The 23,405-nt window shown below is 41.2% G+C and overlaps 2 protein-coding genes across 3 annotated transcripts in view; both read right to left on the minus strand.

The window, feature by feature from the left end:
* chchd6a (coiled-coil-helix-coiled-coil-helix domain containing 6a) overlaps positions 1-12,622 on the minus strand; it is a 63,466-nt gene extending 50,844 nt beyond the window's left edge. The window contains exons 1-4 of one of the 2 annotated variants that reach the window (XM_021616274.3): positions 12,332-12,622; positions 8,246-8,342; positions 2,126-2,234; positions 1,579-1,723 (exon numbers count right to left, since the gene is read on the minus strand). In XM_021616274.3, coding sequence (XP_021471949.1) covers positions 1,579-1,723; positions 2,126-2,234; positions 8,246-8,342; positions 12,332-12,415 — 435 coding nt within the window. In that variant the 5' untranslated portion in view covers positions 12,416-12,622. The remainder of the gene's footprint in view (positions 1-1,578; positions 1,724-2,125; positions 2,235-8,245; positions 8,343-12,331) is intronic. The other variant, XM_021616273.3, reaches the window with a different exon arrangement.
* A 1,842-nt stretch (positions 12,623-14,464) lies between these two features.
* On the minus strand, positions 14,465-18,413 carry LOC110532399 (E3 ubiquitin/ISG15 ligase TRIM25-like). Its single transcript, XM_021616275.3, has 2 exons — positions 18,333-18,413; positions 14,465-18,109 (listed from the first exon to the last, which is right to left on the minus strand). Exon 2 carries the CDS (start codon positions 18,060-18,062, stop codon positions 16,440-16,442), a length of 1,623 nt encoding a protein of 540 aa, XP_021471950.3. The 5' UTR covers positions 18,063-18,109; positions 18,333-18,413; the 3' UTR covers positions 14,465-16,439.
* Between the last annotated feature and the right edge of the window lie 4,992 nt (positions 18,414-23,405).

Below are 23,405 nucleotides of genomic sequence, written 5' to 3' on the forward strand. Positions count from 1 at the left end.
ACTAACATGGAGGGTCAGCCTGCATCATCTCCACTGTAAAGCATAAACAAGCCATCAGTACCATATTCAGTTAGGATCTTGGAAATCATGGAAATGATGTCTCCTTCCACATCTGAGGAGGATGGAGGATGGTATACTACCACAGCTGCAAATCCACCAAGGTTAAGGGCTGCCACGGTTACAATCACTATCATTAATGTCCTGACTAATCAGGAGGCAGGGAGGGGACTTATTGGGGAGATGGAAAGGGGGGAGAGGAAGGGTGTGATGGGGGGGAGGAACTGCAATTACCAGTTACCCCTCCTTTCACATCAGAGGCCTGGGCTCCGGTGGCTCATTGAGCATTCCTCACACGCTCCCTCTCCAACGAATTTCTATTAGTGTCCGACGTGTGTCTGAGCGAAGATAAGAGCCTCCAAAACACATCTCTGTGCAGGCTTCCTGAAAGGGGCTGCGTGTAAAACACGTGTCCCCTCCTATCTAGAGCCCCAGGAAACTCTCTGGGTCCAATTTACCGCTCACACACCGTAAGATAGCACAACCTTGGGGGTGATGGGGGGGGGGGGGGGGAGAAACAGGGTTAGGTGGAAATTGGTATAATCAAAAAGAAGCAATTTGAGCACTGTCAAATGTTCTATTTGTGAAAGAAAAGTTAACCGGGCTCCTCACTAGCCCGAGGGCACTTGAGAAAGATAACAATGCAAAGATGTGACAGGACTATGTCATATGTAAATGCATGTCTGTGCAGTGTGCATCTCTTCATATCACTGCCTGTGGATGCACCACGTGTGTGTGCATACGGCACCTGTTCATATCACGTTTACCTGTGTGTATAATGCAGATTGCCAAGGTGAAGCTCGACTGCCGGCTTCAGACTGTTAAGAGTGCACCGTTTGTGGTTGTTCATTTGATTGATTTTTGGGACATAAGACATGGACCAGCATCATTATTCCATCAGCAATCTAGTGTTTCAAGACTGTAATATGGCTCCACCTATGGTATGCTAGCGGACACTGCAATGATTGTGGTTTCAGAGAATGTCCCACACAGATACATGAAGCAACAGAGAAAGATCATGCAAAGTAGAGTGGAAAGAAAAAGTTACCAATGACAGGTGTGATTATACATTACTCCAAAAAGCCTGAACACACCGTGGCTCTCCAAGATGAGAGGGGAATACAAGATAAAACAGAGGGACAAAATAAAACTGAGAAAGACACAGAGAGAACCAAAGCTAGAGAGAGAGAGAGAGAGAGAGAGAGACAGAGACAGAGAGACAGAGAGAGAGACAGAGAACTAAAGCTAGAGAGAGAGAGACAGAGACAGAGAGACGGAGAGAGAGAGAGAGAGAGACAGACAGAGAGAGACAGAGAGAGAGAGAGACAGAGAGACAGAGAGAGAGAGCGACAGAGAGAGAGAGCGACAGAGAGAGAGAGAGACAGAGAGAGAGAGAGACAGAGAGAGAGACAGAGAGAGAGAGACAGAGAGAGAGAGAGAGAGAGAGAGAGACAGAGAGAGAGAGACAGAGAGAGAGAGAGACAGAGAGAGAGACAGAGAGAGACAGAGAGAGAGATTTACTCGTAGTTTGGTCTTTTCCCTCTCCTGGCATGATTGAAGCCTCTCTCTGTACAGTGCTTTGCTCATCTCTGTCCTGGCTGCCTCTCTCTCCCGCCGGGTCACCTTCGTTAACTCCTCCTGAACCACTGTTTGCTGCCGCTCATATCTGAGGAACACACACACACACACCAACGCTTTTGTGATCTGACATGCTGCATGAAACACACAACTGTCCACCCTACAATGGTGCCATTCTGTTTTAACTGTGCCATTTACGACATCCCACAAGGGAGCAGAAAATACCACATGTATGACCTGTGTGAAAAGTCTACAATAGAAGACAATTGTCAAACATCATGTAATTTTATATTAACCTTCATAAGGGATTACTTTTCACATAACGTGTCTTTTAGTACAGGTGAAAGGAGAAAGTCAATATCAGAAAAATAAATGTCCAAACACTAGTGTTATTGTTTGGTCTGCAATGTTTTTGTTTTGGAGACGATTAAATTAACATTACGGTCATGAGACTTTTACCAGGCCTTTACAAGCCTGGTCAGAACCCCACCTCTTCTTGAGCTCCTCCTTGGTGTCAGAGTGGGCTGTCTGTGGACTGGGCTGAGGCCGGGGTTGGCGCTGCTGCTGGGTTGGCGATGGACGGGGAGAGGGAGGGGGACCTGCAAACAACAACATTCATCATAACCTTTTCTATGTACAGTGCCTTCGGAAAGTATTCAGACCCCTTGACGTTTTTCACGTTGTTACGCTACAGCCTTATTCTAAAATGGATTAATTATTTTTCCCCTCAATCTACACACAATACCAGTGGCGTAAAGTACTTAAGTAGTACTTTCAAGTATTTTTACTTAAGTATTTTTGAGGAGTATCTGTATTTTACTTTACTATTTATACTACCGTTCAAAAGTTTGGGGTCACTTCGAAATGTCCTCGTTTTTTCAAAGAAAAGTAAATTATGTCTATTAAAATAACATCAAATTGATCAGAAATACAGTGTAGACATTGTTAATGTTGTAAATGACTATTGTAGCTGGAAATGACTATTGTAGCAGATTTTTAATGGAATATCTACATAGGTGTACAGAGGCCCATTATCAGCAACCATCACTCCTGTGTTCCAATGGCACTTTGTGTTAGCTAATCCAAGTTTATCATTTTAAAAGGCTAATTGATCATTAGAAAACCCTTTTGCAATTATGTTAGCACAGCTGAAAACTGTTGTCTGATCGGGTTAAAGAAGCAATAAAACTGGCCTTCTTTAAGCTAGTTGAGTATCTGGAGCATCAGCATTTGTAGGGTTCGATTACAGTCTCAAAATGGCCAGAAACAAATACATTTCTTCTGAAACTTGTCAGTCTATTCTTGTTCTGAGAAACAAAGGCTATTCCATGCAAGAAATTGCCAAGAAACTGAAGACCTCGTACAACGATGTGTACTACTCCCTTCACAGAACAGCGCAAACTGACGCTAACCAGAATAGAAAGAGGAGTGGGAGGCCCCGGTGCACAACTGAGCAAGAGACAAGTACATTAGAGTGTCCAGTTTGAGAAACTGAAATGGCAGCTTCATTAAATAGTACCCACAAAACACCAGTCTCAACGTCAACAGTGAAGAGGGGACTGCGGGATGCTGGCCTTCTAGGCAGAGTTGCAAAGAAAAAGCCATATCTCAGACTGGCCAATAAAAATAAAAGATTAAGATGGGCAATAGAATACAGACACTGGACAGAGGAAGATTGGAAAAAAGTGTTACGGACAGACTAATCGAAGTTTGATGTGTTCGGATCACAAAGAAGAACATTCACGAGATGCAGAAAAAATGAAAAGATGCTGGAGGAGTGCTTGACCCCATCTGTCAAACATGGTGGAGGCAATGTGATGGTCCAGGGGTGCTTTGGTGGTGTTAAAGGACTTGTGAGGCGTCTGTTTCTCAAACTAGACACTCTAATGTACTTGTCTCTTGCTCAGTTGTGCACCGGGGCCTACACTAGCATGTCTACACTAGCATACCATAGGTGGAGCCATATTACAGTCTTGAAACACTAGATTGCTGATGGAATGATGATGCTGGTCCACGTCTCACAAAGACAACGGTTGGAACCAAAAATCTCAAATTTGGACCAAAAGACAGATTTCCACCGATCTAATGTCCATTGCTCGTGTTTTGCACTTGATGGTTCTTGCAACTGCACTTATACAAACTTTGAAAGTTCTTGAAAGTGTTCCAGATTAAAGTAATGATGGACTGTAATTTCTCTTTGCTTATTTGAGCTGTTCTTGCCATAATATGGACTTGGTCTTTTACCAAACAGGGCTGTCTTCTGTATACCCCCCTACCGTGTTACATTACAACTGATTGGCTCAAACGCATTAGGAAGGAAATACATTCCACAAATGAACTTTTAACAAGGCACATTTACTACAATGTAGAAAACAGTCAAAGTAAAGAAAAGTCCTGGAATAAGTAGGTGTGTCCAAACTTTTGACTGGTACTGTACATATACACAGTCTATATATATTTATATTCCGGACTCTGACATTGCTCGCTCTGGTATTTCTTAATTTCTAGTCATTTCACTTTTTGTATTATACGTGTCAAACCAAATTTGATTTGTCGATTGCTTTATAAACAACAGGTGTATAATAACTGTGAAATGCTTACTTACTAACAATGCAGAGACACAAATCGAAAGATAATAACAAGAGGAATAAATACACAATGAGTAATGATAACTTGGCTATACACACCAGTGCCGAGTCGATGTGCAGGGATATGAGGTAACTGAGGTAGACATGTATATATAGGTAGGGTAAAGTGACTAACCAACAAGATAGATAATATGCAATAGCAGCAGCGTATGTTGGGAGTCAAAAGATTTAGTGCAAAGGGAGTTCAATGCAGATGGTCTAGGTAGCTATTTGTATTGTTATAGTTAGATATTACCACACCACTGAAGCTAGGAACATAAGCATTTCGCTGCACCCTTCATAGCATCTGCAAATCTATGTACGAGGGCAATAAACTTTGACTTGATCACAAAAAGTAGTCAATATTGGACAATTATTTGCATATATAGTGCCTTTGGAAAGTATTCAGACCTGTGACTTTTTCCACATTTTGTTAGTTACAGCTAGTAATGCACCGATATGAAATTTGGCCGATACTGATATCTTCCTTGCCAAAGAAAAAAACGATACCGATATTTAAAAAAAACTTTGCGGCCTTTTAAGCATTCTAGTACAGTTAAACAGTTAGCACACACACGGACGCAGCGCAATCTAAGGCACTGCATCTCAGTGCAAGAGGTTCGAATCCAGGCTGTAGCCAGTTAAATAAAGGTCACACACACACACGCACGCACACCCCCACCCCCCCCAAAAAAAGTTATTTTGTTGGCATTTACATATAATACACCAATACACTGTCCCCATTACCAGTAAAACATAATCAAAACCTATTTACTTCACTTAATTGCTGTGCTGTTTCGTTGTTCATTTGTTCAGTCGTTTCATTGTCAATCAGGACCTCTAAAGAACGCCGTTTGGGTATTTGTTTGTCAAAAAAGATACACGTCAAATAACACTATTTAAGTATCAAATAAGCTTGTTGACCAATCAGGACCTGAATATGACTGCACGTCGCATAATTTTTAACGTAGTTATTACACATTGATTACACTATCACTCGTATTTCATATGTCACAACGATTCATCAATACGTTGCTATGATGCTGGTAAAGTTGTCTCGCGCACCTACAGTGCTGGTCATAAAAAAAAGCTAGCTAGCTCATGGATGCAAACAGTGTTCTTCCCCAAAAACATAGCAACACGACACCTGTTTCAGTAGCTATAGTTAGCTAGCCAACTATACAGCTAGGTGTCATCTAAAATAACCCTAATTTATAAGACAATTCTTATTTGATTAATGGTGGTCGGACCCATCTATGTGAAGCTAGCCACAATAAGGATTAGCCACAATAGTGAACTTTGCGGTTAGCCTTCAAAATAAAAGTATGGCAAAATTCTACTATTAGTATTAATTTGCATCACTGTCAATGACATACATTTATTTTGAAACCGCAAATTCCACTACTGTGCCTAATCCTTATTGTGGCTAGCTTCACAACACATAACCCGGTCCGGTCAAGCCTCACTAGCCAGATGAAGCTAGCTGGCTGCTTATAATGTTAGCTTTGGGCAACAGAGTTAAGTAGCTAGCTAGCTATTTATTTTCATGAACTGAAGTTCTATTTCAAAAGGCAAACAAATGGCAACCTAGCAAATACTTACTCACAAGGATTCCTAAATCATTGCTCAGAATAATGAAAATAACTGCAGTTTCTACTGGTCATTGTTTTTGGTTGTATCGGTGCTAGCAAGGTACCAAGCTAAAGCTAGCTACCCCAGAAGCTGCGGTCAAACAAATGATGCTTTATTACCAACGCAATAATGTAAACACATCCTTCGTGGCCGATGTTTGCGTGTTTGCAGACTTTCTTGTACAGCTTTGACAGTGCTACTGTATCTTTTTTGACACAAAGACCCAAACGACATTCCATATAATGTATGACAAAAAAATAGCGCACTTGGTAGTGTGTATCGGTGCTCGACCAGTCGGCGAAAGCCAACATCACCCATGACAGAGAACGGTTGATTGTCAAGGGCAATGAATTCCATTATCTTGGCTTTAATGGATTTCGCCTTTGAGTTGTCTCGCTGCAATTTTCTTACTCTTTCAAATGACTGCTCAACTTGTTGACTGCTCGATCCACACAGCCGACATTGTGGGCTAGGTTAGGAATGCTGTGTTGCACGTGTAGCGCAACATTTTACGTGGCATCATTACGTCATGTACCTACGTTATATAGGTATGCACCGTAGCTTTGACATCGTTGTTAAACTAGACATTGGGCCGATACTGATGTTGGCATTTTTAGCTAATATCGGCTGATTCCGATATGTTCACCAATATTTTGTGGATCCCTAGTTACTGCCTTATTCTAAAATAGATTTTTAAATAAATAAATAAATATATATATATATATATATATATATATATCCTCAGCAATCTACACACAAGAACACACCATACTGACAAAGTGAAAACAGGTTTTTTGAAATGTTGCATAAGTATTCAGACCCTTTGCTATGAGACTCCAAATTGAGCTTCAGTGGATCCTGTTTCCATTGATCATTCTTGACATGTTTCTACAACTTGATTGGAGTCCACCTGTGGTAAATTCAATTGATTGGACATGATTTGGAAAGACACACATCCATCTATATAAGGTCCCACAGTTGAAAGTGCATGTCAGAGCAAAAACCAAGCCATGAGGTTGAAGGAATTGTCCGTAGAGCTCCGAGACAGGATTGTGTCTCAGTACAGATCTGGGAAAGGGTTCCAAAATATGTCTGCAGCATTGAAAGTCCCCAAGAACACAATGGCCTCCATCATTATTAAATGGAAGAAGTTTGGAACCACCAAGACTTTTCCTAGAGCTGGCCGCCCCAGCCAAACTGAGCAAATCGGGGCAGAAGGGCCTTGGTCAGGGAGGTGACCAAGAACCCGATGGTCACTCTGACAGAGGTCCAGAGTTCCTCTGTGGAGATGGGAGAACCATCCAGAAGGACAACCATCTCTGCAGCACTACACCAATTAGGCCTTTATGGTAGAGTGGCCAGACGGAAGTCACTCCTCCGTAAAAGGCACATGACAGCCTGCATAGAGTTTGCCAAAAGGCACCTGAAGACTCTCAGGCCATGAGAAACAAGATTCTCTGGTCTGATGAAACCAAGATTGAACTCTTTGGCCTGAAAGCGTCATGTCTGGAGAAAACCTGGCACCATCCCTACGGTGAAGCATGGTGGTGGCAGTACCATGCTGTGGGGATGTTTTCAACAACAGGGACTGGATGAACGGAGCAAAGCACAGAAAGATCCTTGATAAAAACCTGCTCTAGAGCTGGGGCAAAGGTTCACCTTCCAACAGGACAACAACCCTAAGCAAACAGCCAAGAAAATGCAGGAGTGGCTTCGGGGCAAGTCTGAATGTCCTTGAGTGGCCCAGCCAGTGCTCGGACTTGAACCTGATCAAACATCTCTGGAAAGACCTGAAAATAGCTGTGCAGCAACGCTCCCCATCCAACCTGACAGAGCTTGAGAAAATCTGCAAAGAACTACAGGCGTGCCAAGCTTGTGGCGTCCTACCCAAGAAGACTAAATTCTGTAAATCACTGCCAAAGGTGCCTCAACAAGGTATTGAGTAAAGGGTCAGAATACTTATGAAAATGTGATATTTATATATATATTTTTTTAAGAAATTAGCAAACATTTCTCTAAACATGTTTTTGCTTTGCCATTATGGGGTATTGTGTGTAGATTGATGAGGGGGGGGGGGGGAGAAACAATTTAAATCAATGTTAGAATAAGGCTGTAACGTAACAAAATGTGGAAAAAGTAAAGGGGTCTGAATACTTCCCAAAGGCACTGTATGTACTTGGTGTATTATTGTGACCAGTCACCTACTCTGGTCGATGATGCTGTACATTCAAGTCTCAAAACCCATTTACTTATGTGAAACAGATTTATCATCAGCTATTACATTTTTTCTGTTATGTTGGGTCATGAAGAGTTGAGCAGGACTGAAACGTGAAGGTGGTAAATTAGCTTACTTTCTTTCTTGGGGCTGGTGGGGGGAGGTGGTTTGAGGTCTGCTGTTTGGTTGGCAGGACCTGCTCCCCTCATCCTCTGGAGAACATCCTCTGACAGCTGAACACAACAGTGACGAGAGGGAAGATTAGCATTAAGGCTAACATATCCCCGAAAACCCTTGGGATTATTTTGTCATTTTTCAGTAACCTCTTTATTTACAATTTATAAAAGGATTCGTTGAGGGTTTATCCGTAGTTGTACGTCACATAATGTGTGTTAGCCTATAAAGGTCACTGTTCATTACTGATTTATAAACACTTGACAAGCTACTCTTAAAACCTTTATATGCCATAATCAAACTTTATTCACTAGTTGACAAGGATAATGTGTTGATATAAGTTCAGAGAAACTGATCAATAGCAAGAAGATACTTTTACAAGGCAACGTCTATTCTAGACTAAACTCCCCGTAGGGCAGACAGCAGGTGCAAAGGTTCAACAGTCTGCAACAAGTGTGTGTTGAGTCATTCCATGTCATTTCAGCAAGCTATGACACCCACCACCACAGATTGTTCTGAAATCGTTCCTGTAGTTAGAGAGGTAAAATTGGCATTCCTAAAACTTTATTTTGTTGAACTTTTATTTGATCTCTGAGAAATTAAGATAATTGATTGCACCCAAATTGCCCATTTTAATTTACAGGATTCTGATGATACTAAATATAGTACCCAACATCTGAGTTGGACGAAAAGTCTTCCTACCAAAACTTAAGACATGAGGAATCACAAAAACATTTTTAAAGCCACCCACGGACCAACCGCACCCGAACAACCTGTATACAGTATCAGTTCTCTATGTCTGACAAGTGTATGAAGCTGTGGCTTGGAGAATTCCTTCTTCATACCATCTACACTACCGTTCAAAGGTTTGGGGTCACTTAGAAATGTCCTTGTTTTTAAAATAACATCAAATTGATCAGAAATACAGTGTAGACATTGTTAATGTTGTAAATGACTATTGTAGCTGGAAACGGCAGATTTTTTTATGGAATATCTACATAGGCGTACAGAGGTCCATTATCAGCCACCATCACTCCTGTGTTCCAATGGCATGCTGTTAGCTAATCCAAGTTTATCATTTTAAAAGGCTAATTGATCATTAGAAAACCCTTTTGCAATTATGTTAGCACAGCTGAAAACTGTTGTCCTGATTAAAGAAGCAATAAAACTGGCCTTCTTTAGACTCGTTGAGTATCTGGAGCATCAGCATTTGTGGGTTTCAAGTACAGGCTCAAAATGGGCAGAAACAAAGAAATTCCTTCTGAAACTCATCAGTCTATTCTTGTTCTGAGAAATGAAGGCTATTCCATATGAGAAATTGTCAAGAAACTGAAGATCTTATACAACGCTGTGTACTACTCCCTTCACAGAACAGCACAAACTGGTTCTAACCAGAATAGAAAGAGGAGTGGGAGGCCCCGGTGCACAACTGAGCAAGAGGAAAAGTACATTAGAGTATCTAGTCTGAGAAACAGACGCCTCACAAGTCCTCAACTGGCAGCTTTATTCAATAATACCCGCAAAACACCAGTCTCAACGTCAACAGTGAAGAGGCAACTCTGGGATGCTGGCCTTCTAGGCAGAGTTCCTCTGTCCAGTGTCTGTGTTCTTTAGCCCATCTTAATCTTTTATTTTTATTGGCCAGTCTGAGATATGGCTTTTTCTTTGCAACTCTGCCTAGAACGCCAGCATCCTGGAGTCACCTCTTCACTGTTGACGTTGAGACTAATGTTTTTCGGGTCAGGACACGCAGGTTGAAATATCAAAATTAACTCTGAACCAACTATATTAATTTGGGGACAGGTTGAAAAACATTTCAATATTTATGGCAATTTAGCTAGCTAATTTGTCCTGGGATATAAACATTGGGTTCTTATTTTACCAGAAATACACAAGGTCCTCTACTCAAGCTAGATAGCTAGCTTGAGCTTGCTAGCTAATTTGTCCTTGGATATAAACATTGGGTTGTTATTTTACCTGAAATGCCTGAAATGTCCTTTTTTCTTGGAATTTTGACCCATTTTGAGTCACACAAAAGTGTGTGTCCTCTACTCCGAGAATAAATACACAGATAAAAGGGGACGTTTACAGTTAGTTAGTTTCTAGAAATCTCTCCTCTGTCAGTTTTCTTCTTCTTCTGTGGACTTTATATGGCGGTTGGCAACCAACTTTTAAGGTGCATTATCATCACCAACTGGACTGGAGCATGGACCTCAGTTCATCTTTCAATCACACATGTGGGTATATGCTCCTAAAAACCAATGAGATGGGAGAAGCAGGACTTTCAGCACGTCAAGCATAAAAAAATGTAACCAAAAAACTATTTTAGCAGACGCTCGTTGATGCGCGCGAGCAGCATGGATGTAATTATTAAATAACATGCATGTCTAAATGTATTTTGCCACGATCGCGTTACATGCTGACCAGACCGCACTCACGCGGGCGTCATCGCACACATGTTGATTTTGTCCACCCACACCAGACGCGATCAGGACATGCAGGTTGAAAAATCTAAATGAACTCTGAACCAACTATATTAATTTGGGGATAGGTTAAAAAGCGTAGTAGTGCGTACGGCCCAGTACATCACTGGGGCTAAGCTGCCTGCCATCCAGGACCTCTATACCAGGCGGTGTCAGAGGAAGGCCCTAAAAATTGTCAAAGACCCCAGCCACCCCAGTCAAATCAAACCCAATTTTATTTGTCACATACACATGGTTAGCTGATGTTAATGCGAGTGTAGCGAAATGCTTGTGCTTCTAGTTCCGACAATGCAGTAATAACCAACGAGTAATCTAACCTAACAATTTCACAACAACTACCTTATACACACACAAGTGTAAAGGGATGAAGAATATGTACATGAAAATATATGAATGAGTGATGGTGCAGAACGGCATAGGCAAGATGCAGTAGATGGTATCGAGTACAGTATATACATATGAAATGAGTAATGTAGGGTATGTAAACGTATAAAAGTGGCATTGTTTAAAGTGGCTAGTGATACATGTATTACATAAAGATGGCAAGATACAGTAGATGGTATAGAGTACAGTATATACATATGAGATGAGTAATGTAGGGTATGTAAACATTATATTAAGTGGCATTGTTTAAAGTGGCTAGTGATGCATTTTTTACATAAATTTTTCCATTATTAAAGTGGCTGGAGTTGAGTCAGTATGTTGGCAGCAGCCACTCAATGTTAGTGGTGTCTGTTTAACAGTCTGATGGCCTTGAGATAGATGCTGTTTTTCAGTCTCTCGTCCCATTACCACCATCAGTCCAGTTGGTAGTGGTAATGCACCTTAAAGTTGGTTGCCAACTGCCAAAGAAAGTCTAAAGAAGAAGCCTGAAGGGGGAGAGATTATTAGAAACAAACTTGGTTTACTATTTTATCTGTGGATTAACTGTCGGAGTAGAGGACCTTGTGCATTTCCGGTAGAATAACAACCCAATGTTTATATCCCCGGAAATATTAGCTAGCGAAATTGGCATACATGTTTAAATGATTTATAACCTGTCCCCAAATTAATATAGTTGGTTCAGAGTTCTTTTTTATATTTCAACCTGCGTGTCCTGATCGCATCCTGCCTGCCTGTCTGTCTGGCTAGTCACTAGCTGGCTACCATACCCAATCGGCTTATAGTGTAAACCACTAGAACAGTAGGCCTCGAGAATATGTCTAGTTAGCTAACATGCATTGCTGTGATGACAGGTTTCTTCTCCTGCATACACCCGCCTAAATGGCTCATTTTATATGACCACGTATGTTCTAGCTAGCTAACGTTATTAACCTCGCCCAGTTCATACGAGGTGACAGAAATAGGGGTGGCATCGCTGCGCTAGTCTGGCAGCATCACTCACTACATGTAGCTAGCATCCTTTCATAGCCATTGGACCAAATACTATTGTATCAGTTAGACAAAAATATATTGAATTGAAACATTCGTCTCACGCTGGTGACACATTTGAACACCACCTTGCTAACGTTAGTGTAACTAGCTAGCTAGCTAGCTAGAATTATGACAGCAGCCAAGAATGTTACCTTTACTCCACGAAGAACCCGTACTCTGTCCTCATCATCCACTCCAAAAGACACTTTCCTGGTCGCACTTTGACCAGATCCCATCTCTATCGTCCAAATATTCTTCCAAATGGTAGAAAAGGGAGTTCACTTCCCCACTGTGTTGACAGCTATTTTTGACAGATTGAATCTCTCTATACGAGAACGAATCATACGAATTTGAATATAAATGGCTGGGTTTGTATTCTCGTACGCCATAGGACGATAGTGTGATGTGATCCAATGGAATTTGTGGACGTTCGAGGTGCTACCGAAAGGTTAAGGGGAAATGTAGTTTAATTTGTTTTAATGCGATTTTCGACGTCATATGTCAGTAGAGGGCACTGTGCACAAAGTTTTGCAAAATGAATGTAAATTTGTGTCCCAATTTTGGGAAAACGTTGCAAACTACTTATTTACCATTATGAACACTGCCTATCATTTTAACATAAAATATATAATATGTTAATATTGCAATGATAACAAAACCACTGAAATGATTGTAAATTTTTTTATTCTTGTTGCCAAATACTTTATACACAAACAAAAATGTCAAAATTATATACCAAAATTACAAATTCTTCTGATTGAATTTAATTATCTTATTAAAACACTAACCCTAGTGAATAACAAAAAGAGTAACATCTTCTTGAATCATAATAATAAGATGTTTTCAGAGTGAATATAATTGTTTCTTTTTTGTATTTTATTTGTATTTATATTTTTTGTGTGTTTGAGCATTGTTAATACCTGCGTTTGATTTGCTAGACATTTTTGATGTAGCAATGTAAGTTGATTTTTGTATTATGAATAAAATACATTTATTTAAAATATATATATATATATATATATATATATATATATATTTGTTTGCCACAGCTTTCTGAATTGGCCTAGAAGAACAAACATATTAATCAGCATTAAGGTCCTCAGTCAGCTTTCTGAATTGGCCTAGAAGAACAAACATATTAATCAGCATTAAGGTCCTCAGTCAGCTTTCTGAATTGGCCTAGAAGAACAAACATATTAATCAGCATTAAGGTCCTCAGTCAGCTTTCTGAATTGGCCTAGAAGAACAAACATATTAATCAGCATTAAGGTCCTCAGTCAGCTTTCTGAATTGGCCTAGAAGAACAAACATATTAATCAGCATTAAGGTCCTCGGTCAGCTTTCTGAATTGGCCTAGAAGAACAAACATATTAATCAGCATTAAGGTCCTCAGTCAGCTTTCTGAATTGGCCTAGAAGAACAAACATATTAATCAGCAATAAGGTCCTCAGTCAGCTTTCTGAATTGGCCTAGAAGAACAAACATATTAATCAGCATTAAGGTCCTCGGTCAGCTTTCTGAATTGGCCCAGAAGAACAAACAAAAAACAGAACAAAAAATGTAAGAACATTTTGAAGATTGTTCCACAAATAAGGTGCAAGAAAACTAAAAGCTGATTTCCTAACTCAGTAGAGACAAAAAATAATTTCCAGAGTTAGCCATCCCTGAGACAGGGTGTGGTGATTGGTATGGTACAGTGGGACTTTTTGTAAACGGGCTTTCATAAGGATGCATGTCTTGTTTTGCTTTTCTGAAATCAACAGTGGACATTGAGGCAAACATAGGTTAACAATCAAATGGGATTATTCTTTATTGGTAGTTTTAGTACATTGTAGCCTTAGGGCAATCACCAGCATGTCCCTTTAAGATATTATTTTTGCCTGCCAGGATCTTTAGTGTGAGAAATGTATCGTGAACAAAAATATAAACGCAACATATAAATGCAACATTCAAAGATTTTGCTGAGTTACAGTTTACATAAGGAAATCAGTCTATTGAAATAAATTCAGTATTTCACATGACTTGGCAGGGGCGCAGCCATGGGTGGGCCGTTGAGGACATAGGCCAGCCAATTTGGGAGCCAAGAAGACCCCATTGGGGAGCCAGGCCCAGCTAATCCGAATGAGATTTTCTCCACAAATGGGCTTTATTACAGACAGAAATACTCCTCCGTAGATTGTTCATATGCCACACCTGTCAGATGGATGGATTATCTTGACAAAGGATACAATGCTCACTAACAGGGATGTAAACACATTTGCGCACAACATTTTAGAGAAGTAAGGTTTTTGTGCATATGGAACAATTTTATTTCAGGTCATGAAACATGGGACCAACACTTTACATGTTGTGTTTATATTTGTGTTCGAATCAAATCTTATTTGTCACATGCACGGAATACAACCGTGAAATGCTTACTTATAAATCCGTAACCAACAACGTAGTTCAAGAAATAGAGTTGAGAAAATATTTACAAAATAAAATAAAAGCTAACACAATAAAATAACAATAATGAGGCTATATACAGGCGGTACTGGTACCGAGTCAATATGCGGGGGTACAGGTTAGTCGAGGTAATTTGTACATGTGGGTAGGGGTAAAGGGACTATGCATAGATAATAAACAGCAGTGTAAAAACAAAGATCAAAGGTCAATGTAAATAGTCCGGGTGGCCATTTGATTAATTGTTCAGCAGTCTTATGACTTGGGGGTAGCAGTTGTTAAGGAGCCTTTTGGTCCCAGACTTGGCGGTCCGGTACCACTTGCTGTGCGTTAGCATAGAGAACAGGCTATGACTTTGGTGACTAGAGTCTTTGACAATGTCCAATGTATTTACGTTGGTTTGTCAAGGTCGATTGGTTGTTCTAATTGAAGATGGGTACAGCATGTGAAAGTGACAACTGTTAAACTGTTTTCACCTTTCAGAGTGTGGCCTCATGGGATGTTATTCCTGGAAAGCTTTGCTAGAGTCATCTCTTTCACACCCTCTGTCCTACTAAGTTACTGACTTCAACATTTGAACTGTGGACATACATAGTTCTGCTCATTTAATTTATACAGGTTAAATCTTCTGAAGCCTTGGAAATCTCTTCATAAAAGTTCTACTTAAGTTGTTTTTTGGGGTATCTGTACTTTTTTACTTTTACTCCACTAGATTCTTAAGGAAAACATGTACTTTTTACTGCCATACATTTTCCCTCACACCCAAAACTACTTGTTACATTTCGAATGCTGAGGCAGGACAGCAATATGGTCCAATTCACGCACCTATCAATATAACGCATTGTCATTCCTACTGCCTCTGATCTGGCGGACTCACTAAACACAAATACTGAGTTTGTAAATGATGTCTGAGTGTGCCCCTGTGCCGTCTGGTTTGCTTAATATAAGACATATGATGTATAGCATTTACTTTAACTTTTTACTTTTACTCAAGTATGACAACTGAAGACTTTTCCCACCACTGTACATGAGTACATTTAAAAACAGATACATTTAGACTTACTCAAGTAGTATTTTACTGTGTGACTTTCCCTTTGACTTAAGTCATTTTCTATTGATGTACTTTATCTTTACTTTTACTCAAGTATGACATTTGTTTTCCACCACTGTGTATTTGTCAGATAAACATTGAGCATTGTGTCTCCCCTGAAGATCAAGTCTTTCCTCAACAACCACTTTGAGCCCATTCACAAAGTACAGTATCATAGCCTTATAGCTGTTTATTGTGTATGAATCCAAAGTGAACTGATTTTCAAATACAATTACAAATCACACATGTTCGTTTCATCTTGTCCCTGCAACAAATACAAATATAAAGTATCCGATATTCACATGTGCTGTAGGCCTGGCCTACTATAGTACATGGATGAATAAGTATCAACTCTAAAACAACTCAATATAAAACCACAGAGACGTATGGTCTGAATGAAACAATGCAACACTCATTTTTGGCAGGTAAGATCAAATACAGTCACGTCTCTTTACAAAATAATTAAATGACATTCCTTTAGTTACGAATAGCAATACATATCTGTACTTACTACGTCTAATCATGTATGTAATGTATGTATGAAACAGCAATATAAGGATTCAGATTCTACTGTATATTTTAAGAGGCAATTACATTCTGTTTCATTAGAATTTACTCACGTTTGGTGATAAGATCCATTACTAGAATAATTTACAGATATTGATTGGGTTAGTTATTAACAAAGGCCCTTCAAGGTTAATAGATGGACATACAGAGAAGCTGAGGTGTCACACTCCACTCTGGAGGGTGATCCAGGACTGTGCTGTGGTGGAGTGGATGCTGAACGCAGGGTACACAGGTTCTCTGAACACAGCCCTAAACGTGTGCAGGTGCTCCCGACAGCCCTTGGTGCTGTGAAAGATCAGTGTGCCCCCCTCATAGTCCAGTGCCACCTCCACCCTCAGCGGCTGATTGGTCTTTTCAACCAGCGCCATGTTTGAGGAGGCATGGCACACCGTCAGCTTCTTGTTCTTCCACTGCAGACGCCAGGAGACTGGGTTGTGGCCCAGCCGGCTGTGGTCACCCCTCCTGGGCACGCTCTTGTAGCACAAGCCCACTGACCACATGCTCTGGTCGCCCACCTCCACCACCCAGATGTGCTCCCCACTTGTGAAGCTCTGGGAGCAGAGAACCTGGGGCGCGGTACTGAACCTCTCTAGGTTATCAGTGGAGGCCTGCTTGATGCCAATGTACTTGACTGTCCGCAGGTCGTTGGAGAGCAGCAGGCTGGGGTGCGCTGTGGTGATGTTGAAGGTCAACTCCAGAGGGTTGATCTGGACATTGAGGGCCTGGAGGAGCTGCCCCATCTCTGCCCTGAAGTCATTCATCCTCAGGCTGGCTTGAAGCCGCTTGGTGTTGAGAGGCTCTTTGGAGAGCACTCTGGCCACAGTGCCTGTCACCACTTCCGTGAGCTGGGATTCGATCAGCAGGAACCTGTGGATGAACAGATGCTTATCAGTCACTGAGAGGACCTCGGCAGAGCTCTGGTTGGCCTCCATCAGCTCCTTCTGCTGTTCCTCTAGGAGCCCCAGGCCACTCTGCCAGATCTTCCTTTGATGGCCTCTCTCCTCCTCCAGCAGCAGGCTCATCCTGTCCCTGTACCTGCTCACCAGACCAGCCATGCTGTCCATCAGGGCCACAGCAGTAGACATCAGCTTGTCCCCCACAGCATCAGAGGTGCCCTGGTCCTCAGCAGCCCTCTGCAGTAGGGTCTCGGTCAGCTGCAGCCTGTTGGCCACTTCCTTGCTCCGGCTCTCTAGGACCCGCCTCATCTCCTCCTCAGCCACCTCAATAGTCAGGACATCGTGATTCTGGTGGGTGCCCTTGATGAAGCATGAGGCGCAGAGGAAGGTCATGTCGCTGACACAGAAGTACTCCAGCAGGCGTCCATGGATAGCACAGCTCCTCAGGACCAGCTTAGTTTGGGGCTCCACCAGGTCATGGCTCCTGAAGGATTCCCTCTCAGTGTGGCGCTGCAGGTGCCTGGCACACAGGGACATCTCACACTTTAGACAGGTCTTGATGGCCAACGTCTCTGTGTCCAGGCAGTGGTCACAGCGTACCTCCAGCGGCTCTCTCCCAAGGTTCTCCACTAGCGCAATGGCCCTGTAGCCTTCTATGATGCCGCAGAGCTTGAAGTTCTTGTGCAGTGTCTCTGTACCACTGTACTCTTCTCTGCACTCAGGGCAGCAAGGCAGGCTCTTCTCTCCACTGCTGGCGTCTGTAGCGTTAATGCAGGCAAGGCAGTAGTTATGGCCACAGGGCAGATACACGGGATCCGTGTAGAGCTCTAGGCAGATAGGGCAGCTGAGCTCATGTTCTAACAGCTTCTCTGGTTTAGACAGAGGCATGGTCCTTCCTTGTTCACTCTGATTCTCCACACTGGCCTCAGAGCATACTGAAGAGACAAAGGGAATGAGAGCAAGACAAGGAAGTGAGCAATGATATTTACTGGCAACCAAAGTCGTAACGTGTGCTGAATAGCATTCCTAGAAGTGATACTGCCAAGACTCCTGCCATCCTTGACAGTAAGCCGACAGAACAAAAAATAACGTCATTCTTAAAATATGTTCTGAATCCACTAATCAAAAGTATTTAAACGAACAAAAATCATCTCTTACCTGAGGAAAGAAATTAGGATCTGGTGAAGGGTTGTACACTAATGGTTGCTTGGGTTATAGGAAACTGCCATGTAAGATGGGTGAACTCAGTATTGTACATACAAACATGTCCCCCATCTTACCGTGTTTACTGTAAACACTTCACTTTAAATTACAATTCCAGTGTCTCCCAATTTGTGTTTTGTTTTGTGTTTTTACCGAAGTGGTGGAAAATTACAAGTTTTAAGCCAGGTCAACAGCGAATAAGAAGAGGTCTCTATTTTTTTGGTTTAGTTTATTTAGGACAGCTAAAAACAAGCAAACACAGAATTCAGTGCAGGCTTAAAATCCTACTTCAGTCTCCTTTTCAGCTCATTTATCATGTGATTTACTTAACAAAAGGCACATCTCTATCGCTCCTTTATTGTTCCTCAAGCAAGGGGGGGGGGGGGGGGGGGACATCAAAAGGCACCATCAGACCAACTCCTTGAATGGCCTACTCAGACCAACTCCTTGAAAAACACTATTTTGCTCAAAACACATATTTTTACCCTTAAGTGTTTGTACATGTTTGTATTTATACGTGGGGTATTGTTTTTCAACAGTATTTTTTATTTTTTTTTTATGCTGGAGTGTGTCTTCCAGGACTAAACAGGGGAAGTCAAAAAAGCTCCAAAAGTCCAGCAGGGACTTGCCAGGTGGCTCTCCTGTGATCATATAGCATGACTAAAACGTATGGCCTAGATAACAAACAACAGACAGAGCAGAGTTGGGACATTGTCTTACATCAGATCGTGCGATGATTCCGCCTGCACTGATTGAGAGACGAGCGTTGCGTAGGAGTGACGCCACCTGTCGAAAGACAACGGGGTTGGGGTCAATTCTATTTCAATTCTAGTCAATTCAGAAAGTTAACCAAATTCCAAGAATTTGAAGAATTTTAGTGTACTTCCTGAATTGACAGGAATGTAAATGGAATTGAACCCAACCATATATCATGGAATATTGCAGATTAAAATCAAAATTCAACCTTTAAAGTGTTATGTAACGCTAAATAATAAACATACTGTAGTTTTCATGCAATTAATTGTATCTTGGATGTTGACATTTAACTTTTATTTATTCAGAAGAACCCATTGAGACCAGGGTCTCATTTACAATGGTGACCCGAGGACAACAATACAACACATTAAAAATAAAAGTAAACTACAAATTACAGAATCAACACTTACAACTTCAAACACCACAAGTACAATTATTTACATTCAATCCAAACAGTTGTGATTCTCATTAAATTCATTCAACATTAAAGTATTAAACTGGCCAAGAGGCACCAGAGTGTCAAGATGTAGGGAGTTTGGTAGGCTATTCAAAAAATACGTACTAGTGGAACCTCGAAAGTTGTGAACCTTGAGACCTGTGGAGGGTTTGGTATCTCATATTTTAAAATGCTAACAGTGATGTGAGGTAGGTTGGAATCTTGTGTAGTAGAGATGTGTAAACAGCAAGGGGGTAATGAAGTGATCTACGGGACTTCAATAAGGACCAGACATCCTTTTGATACAGGATGCAGCGATGCATATCAAACCTGTCGCCTGATAAAGCAAAGGGCGCTATGGTAGACGGCATCCAAATGTTTAAGAGTAGTGGCTGCTGCATTCCGATAAACGGTGTCACCATGGTCAAGAACTGCCAGGAAATCTGACTGTACAATCTGCTTCCTGCTGTTTAAGGAGATAGATGCATGATCTATTTCTATAAAAGAAGCCTACTTTAAATCTCAGCTTCTTAACTAGCTCATCCGTATGCTTTTATAACTCCACATTATTGTCAATCCAAAAGCCCAGATATTTATAGGTGGGAACATGCTCAATGAAAGAACCATCCAATGCATAAATTTGAAAGCCATCTAAAATATTTCTATGAGAATTAGAAAACAGCATACATGTAGTTGTTCCTGCATTAAGTACCAATTTAAATCAAAAAGGACTTTCTGCAAGGCGACAAAATCAGATTTACAGCTCCAACATAGCCTGGTCAGACGTTGGGAAATTCCATACATAACAGAGTCATCTGCATACAGATTAATGTTACAGGTTTTTGCAGATAAACCAATATTATTTACATAAATAGTAAAGAGGACAGGTCCCAAAATCGACCCCTGAGGGACACCTTTAGTAATATCGAGGTAACTTGACTTGACACCATCAGAGAGCACACAGGTGGCCTATGTCAGGGAGAGTACCCCAAAAACATTCCAGGCCACTAGGCATCCACTACTAATTCACTATTATAGTGCCTTTGGCATCCTCTGCTGGAGAGTTGGACTGGGACTTGACTTTGCTGTGCTACAGTGCATTTGGAGAGAAAAATTTGGTGCTATTATGGCAGAGATTTGAGTTGTAATTCATAAATTGCCATTTAGTTATTAAGAGGCAGATTGGTTACTGTTAGAGGCAGAGCCTGACTTGCAAGGGCGTGTGCCATTTCCCAGGGAATATTAAAACTAGTCTGGCACCACAGGTAACTTTAAACTCCTGGTAATATGCTGGGCTTTGAAGTGGCACCACTTTTTTATTCATTTCATTGCACCCTTTTCTCCAAAATACTGTAGCAATTTTCAATCAGACAGTGGGGGAGAGACAGACAGACAAGGCAAGAAGGGTCTTCTATGCCATCAAAAGGACATAAAAAACATAAAATCATACAATTTTGACATACCAATTAGGATCTGGCTAAAAATACTTGAATCAGTTATAGAACCCATTGCCCTTCGTGGTTGTGATGTCTGGGGTCCACTCACCAACCAAGAATTCACAAAATGGGACAAACACCAAATTGAGACTCTGCATGCAGAATTCTGCAAGAACGTAAACACCAAATAATGCACGCAGAGCAGAATTAGGCAGATACCCGCTAATTATCAAAATCCAGAAAAGAGACGTTAAATTCTACAACTACCTAAAAGGAAATGATTCCCAAACCTTCCATAACAAAGCCGTCACCTACAGAGAGATAAACCTGGAGAAGAGTCCCCTAAGCAAGCTGGTCCTGGTGCTCTGTTCAAAAACACAAACAGACCCCACAGAGCCCCAGGACAGCAACACAATTACAGTAAACCCAACCAAATTATGAGAAAACAGAAAGATAATTACTTGACACAATGGAAAGAATTAACAAAAAAACACATAAAACTTGAATGCTATTTGGCCCTAAACAGAGAGTATACAGTGGCAGAATACCTGACCACTGTGACTGACCCAAATTTAAGGAAAGCTTTGACTATGTAGAGATTCAGTGTGCATAGCCTTGCTATTGAGAAAGGCCGCTGTAGGCAGACCTGGCTCTCAAGAGAAGACAGGCTATGTGCACACTGCCCACAAAATGAGGTGGAAACTGAGCTGCACTTCCTAACATCCTGCCAAATGTATGACCATATTAAAGACACATATTTCCCTCAGATTACACAGATCCACAAAGAATTTGAAAACAAACCCAATTTTGATAAATTCCCATATCTATTGGGTGAAATACCACAGTGTGCCATCACAGTAGCAGAGAGAGAGGGGGGTAGAGAGCGAGAGATAGTTATCATTTGTCATTCCTTAGAAAGAATCAGTAGGCCAGCATATTTTGGGGGATTATAAACTTTATCCATAAAATAGCATTCTAAGCCCCCATCTTGGAACAGTAATGAGTCTTTTTCGAACATAAGGTGAGGGGGGTTTACAAGAGCCAACTTCAAAACTAATATCCCACCGCTTTTCAAGCAATGTCAGATATAAAGGACACGTTTTATGGATTTACTCTAAAACAGGTCTCTGGAACGGCCCTAAAATGTCTGAGATGCCTAAATATTCCTACTACCTGTATATATTGTTTACTATACAGCAGTTTAATTTACACAGTGTTACATTTGATGGCTTACTGTATTTCTATCAAACAACACTGCTCTACGTTTACTAAGGTATTAGGAGAAGGTTGCAACCAATAACTGTCTGTCACGGTAGACTGACATTTTGAAACTTTTAAATATGTTAAGGAGACAGTAATATTCTTTACTGCAACTGTCTCTTATCCAGGCCAAGCACATCCTGCTCTAACCATAACATTAGTTGATACCCCTCTGACCCTGAACTGTGTCCAAATCTATATCACCTCTGCCCCTGCTGCACCCTCAGCATATCCAAACATTAGACATGCAGTCCCTTTCTCCCTCAAACCCTGCCCACAGGAAGTGTCTCTTCGCTGGAGGAAATGGAGGCCAGATGTGGGGGTGTCCCACAGCTTTGGGCAGTGGGGTGAAGGGTGGCTGTGTGACAGGAGGGAGGGGAAAGTATCCCTGTTGGAATTTGTGCAATTCATCACTATGTTAGCTTCCATTCTTTGGGATTGGTTTGAGTGTTATTTCAAAGTATCTGGCATGTGGGAAAATAATACGAATTTAACATGCAATGGAGTTTTTCTTCAAGGCTGCCAATGTTTCACACACAAAATATTGTAAGAATAATTGAAAAACCCCTGTGTAGAGTCATAACTCACTCACCACCGTATAATAGATCTATTAAACAGCAATTCTGAGTCCAAAATAACCTGTCGGGAAATGAGATATTAAAGCAGTGTGTTTGCAGTCATCATTACAGCTTTGGGTTACACCATTGGAGATCTCTGCTTTACTACTGCTCCTTTCTCTTGTTGAATAAGAATAGATGTGGACTGAGGTCATAGCTAAAGTATAGAACATTCCGGTGGATGTCAGCCATGCTATAACAGACATGGTCCCTCACACACAGCAGTTTCACTGTGTCTTATTATGACAGTTTAGCTGTGAACTGCTTCATCATACAAGTAGATTCACCAGAACTGGAGGGTTCAGAAATATTGCCAGTCTTTTTCCAGCATTTTTGATTTCGATGGTCAGTCTTTTCATTGTTTGGTGTGTTACCACTGCAGAAAACTTAGTAAAAAAAAAGAGAAAATAGTGGCCGAAACATTATGTCACATCCCTGACGAGGAAATGAAATGTGCAACATCAATCAGGCAGAGTAGAGGAGATCAAAGAGCGCCCCACACCCTCCATCTGGTTCTGTTTGG

Source organism: Oncorhynchus mykiss, chromosome 9, assembly GCF_057628025.1.
Source record: "Oncorhynchus mykiss isolate SJ-2025 chromosome 9, ASM5762802v1, whole genome shotgun sequence".
Classification (NCBI taxonomy): domain Eukaryota; kingdom Metazoa; phylum Chordata; class Actinopteri; order Salmoniformes; family Salmonidae; genus Oncorhynchus; species Oncorhynchus mykiss.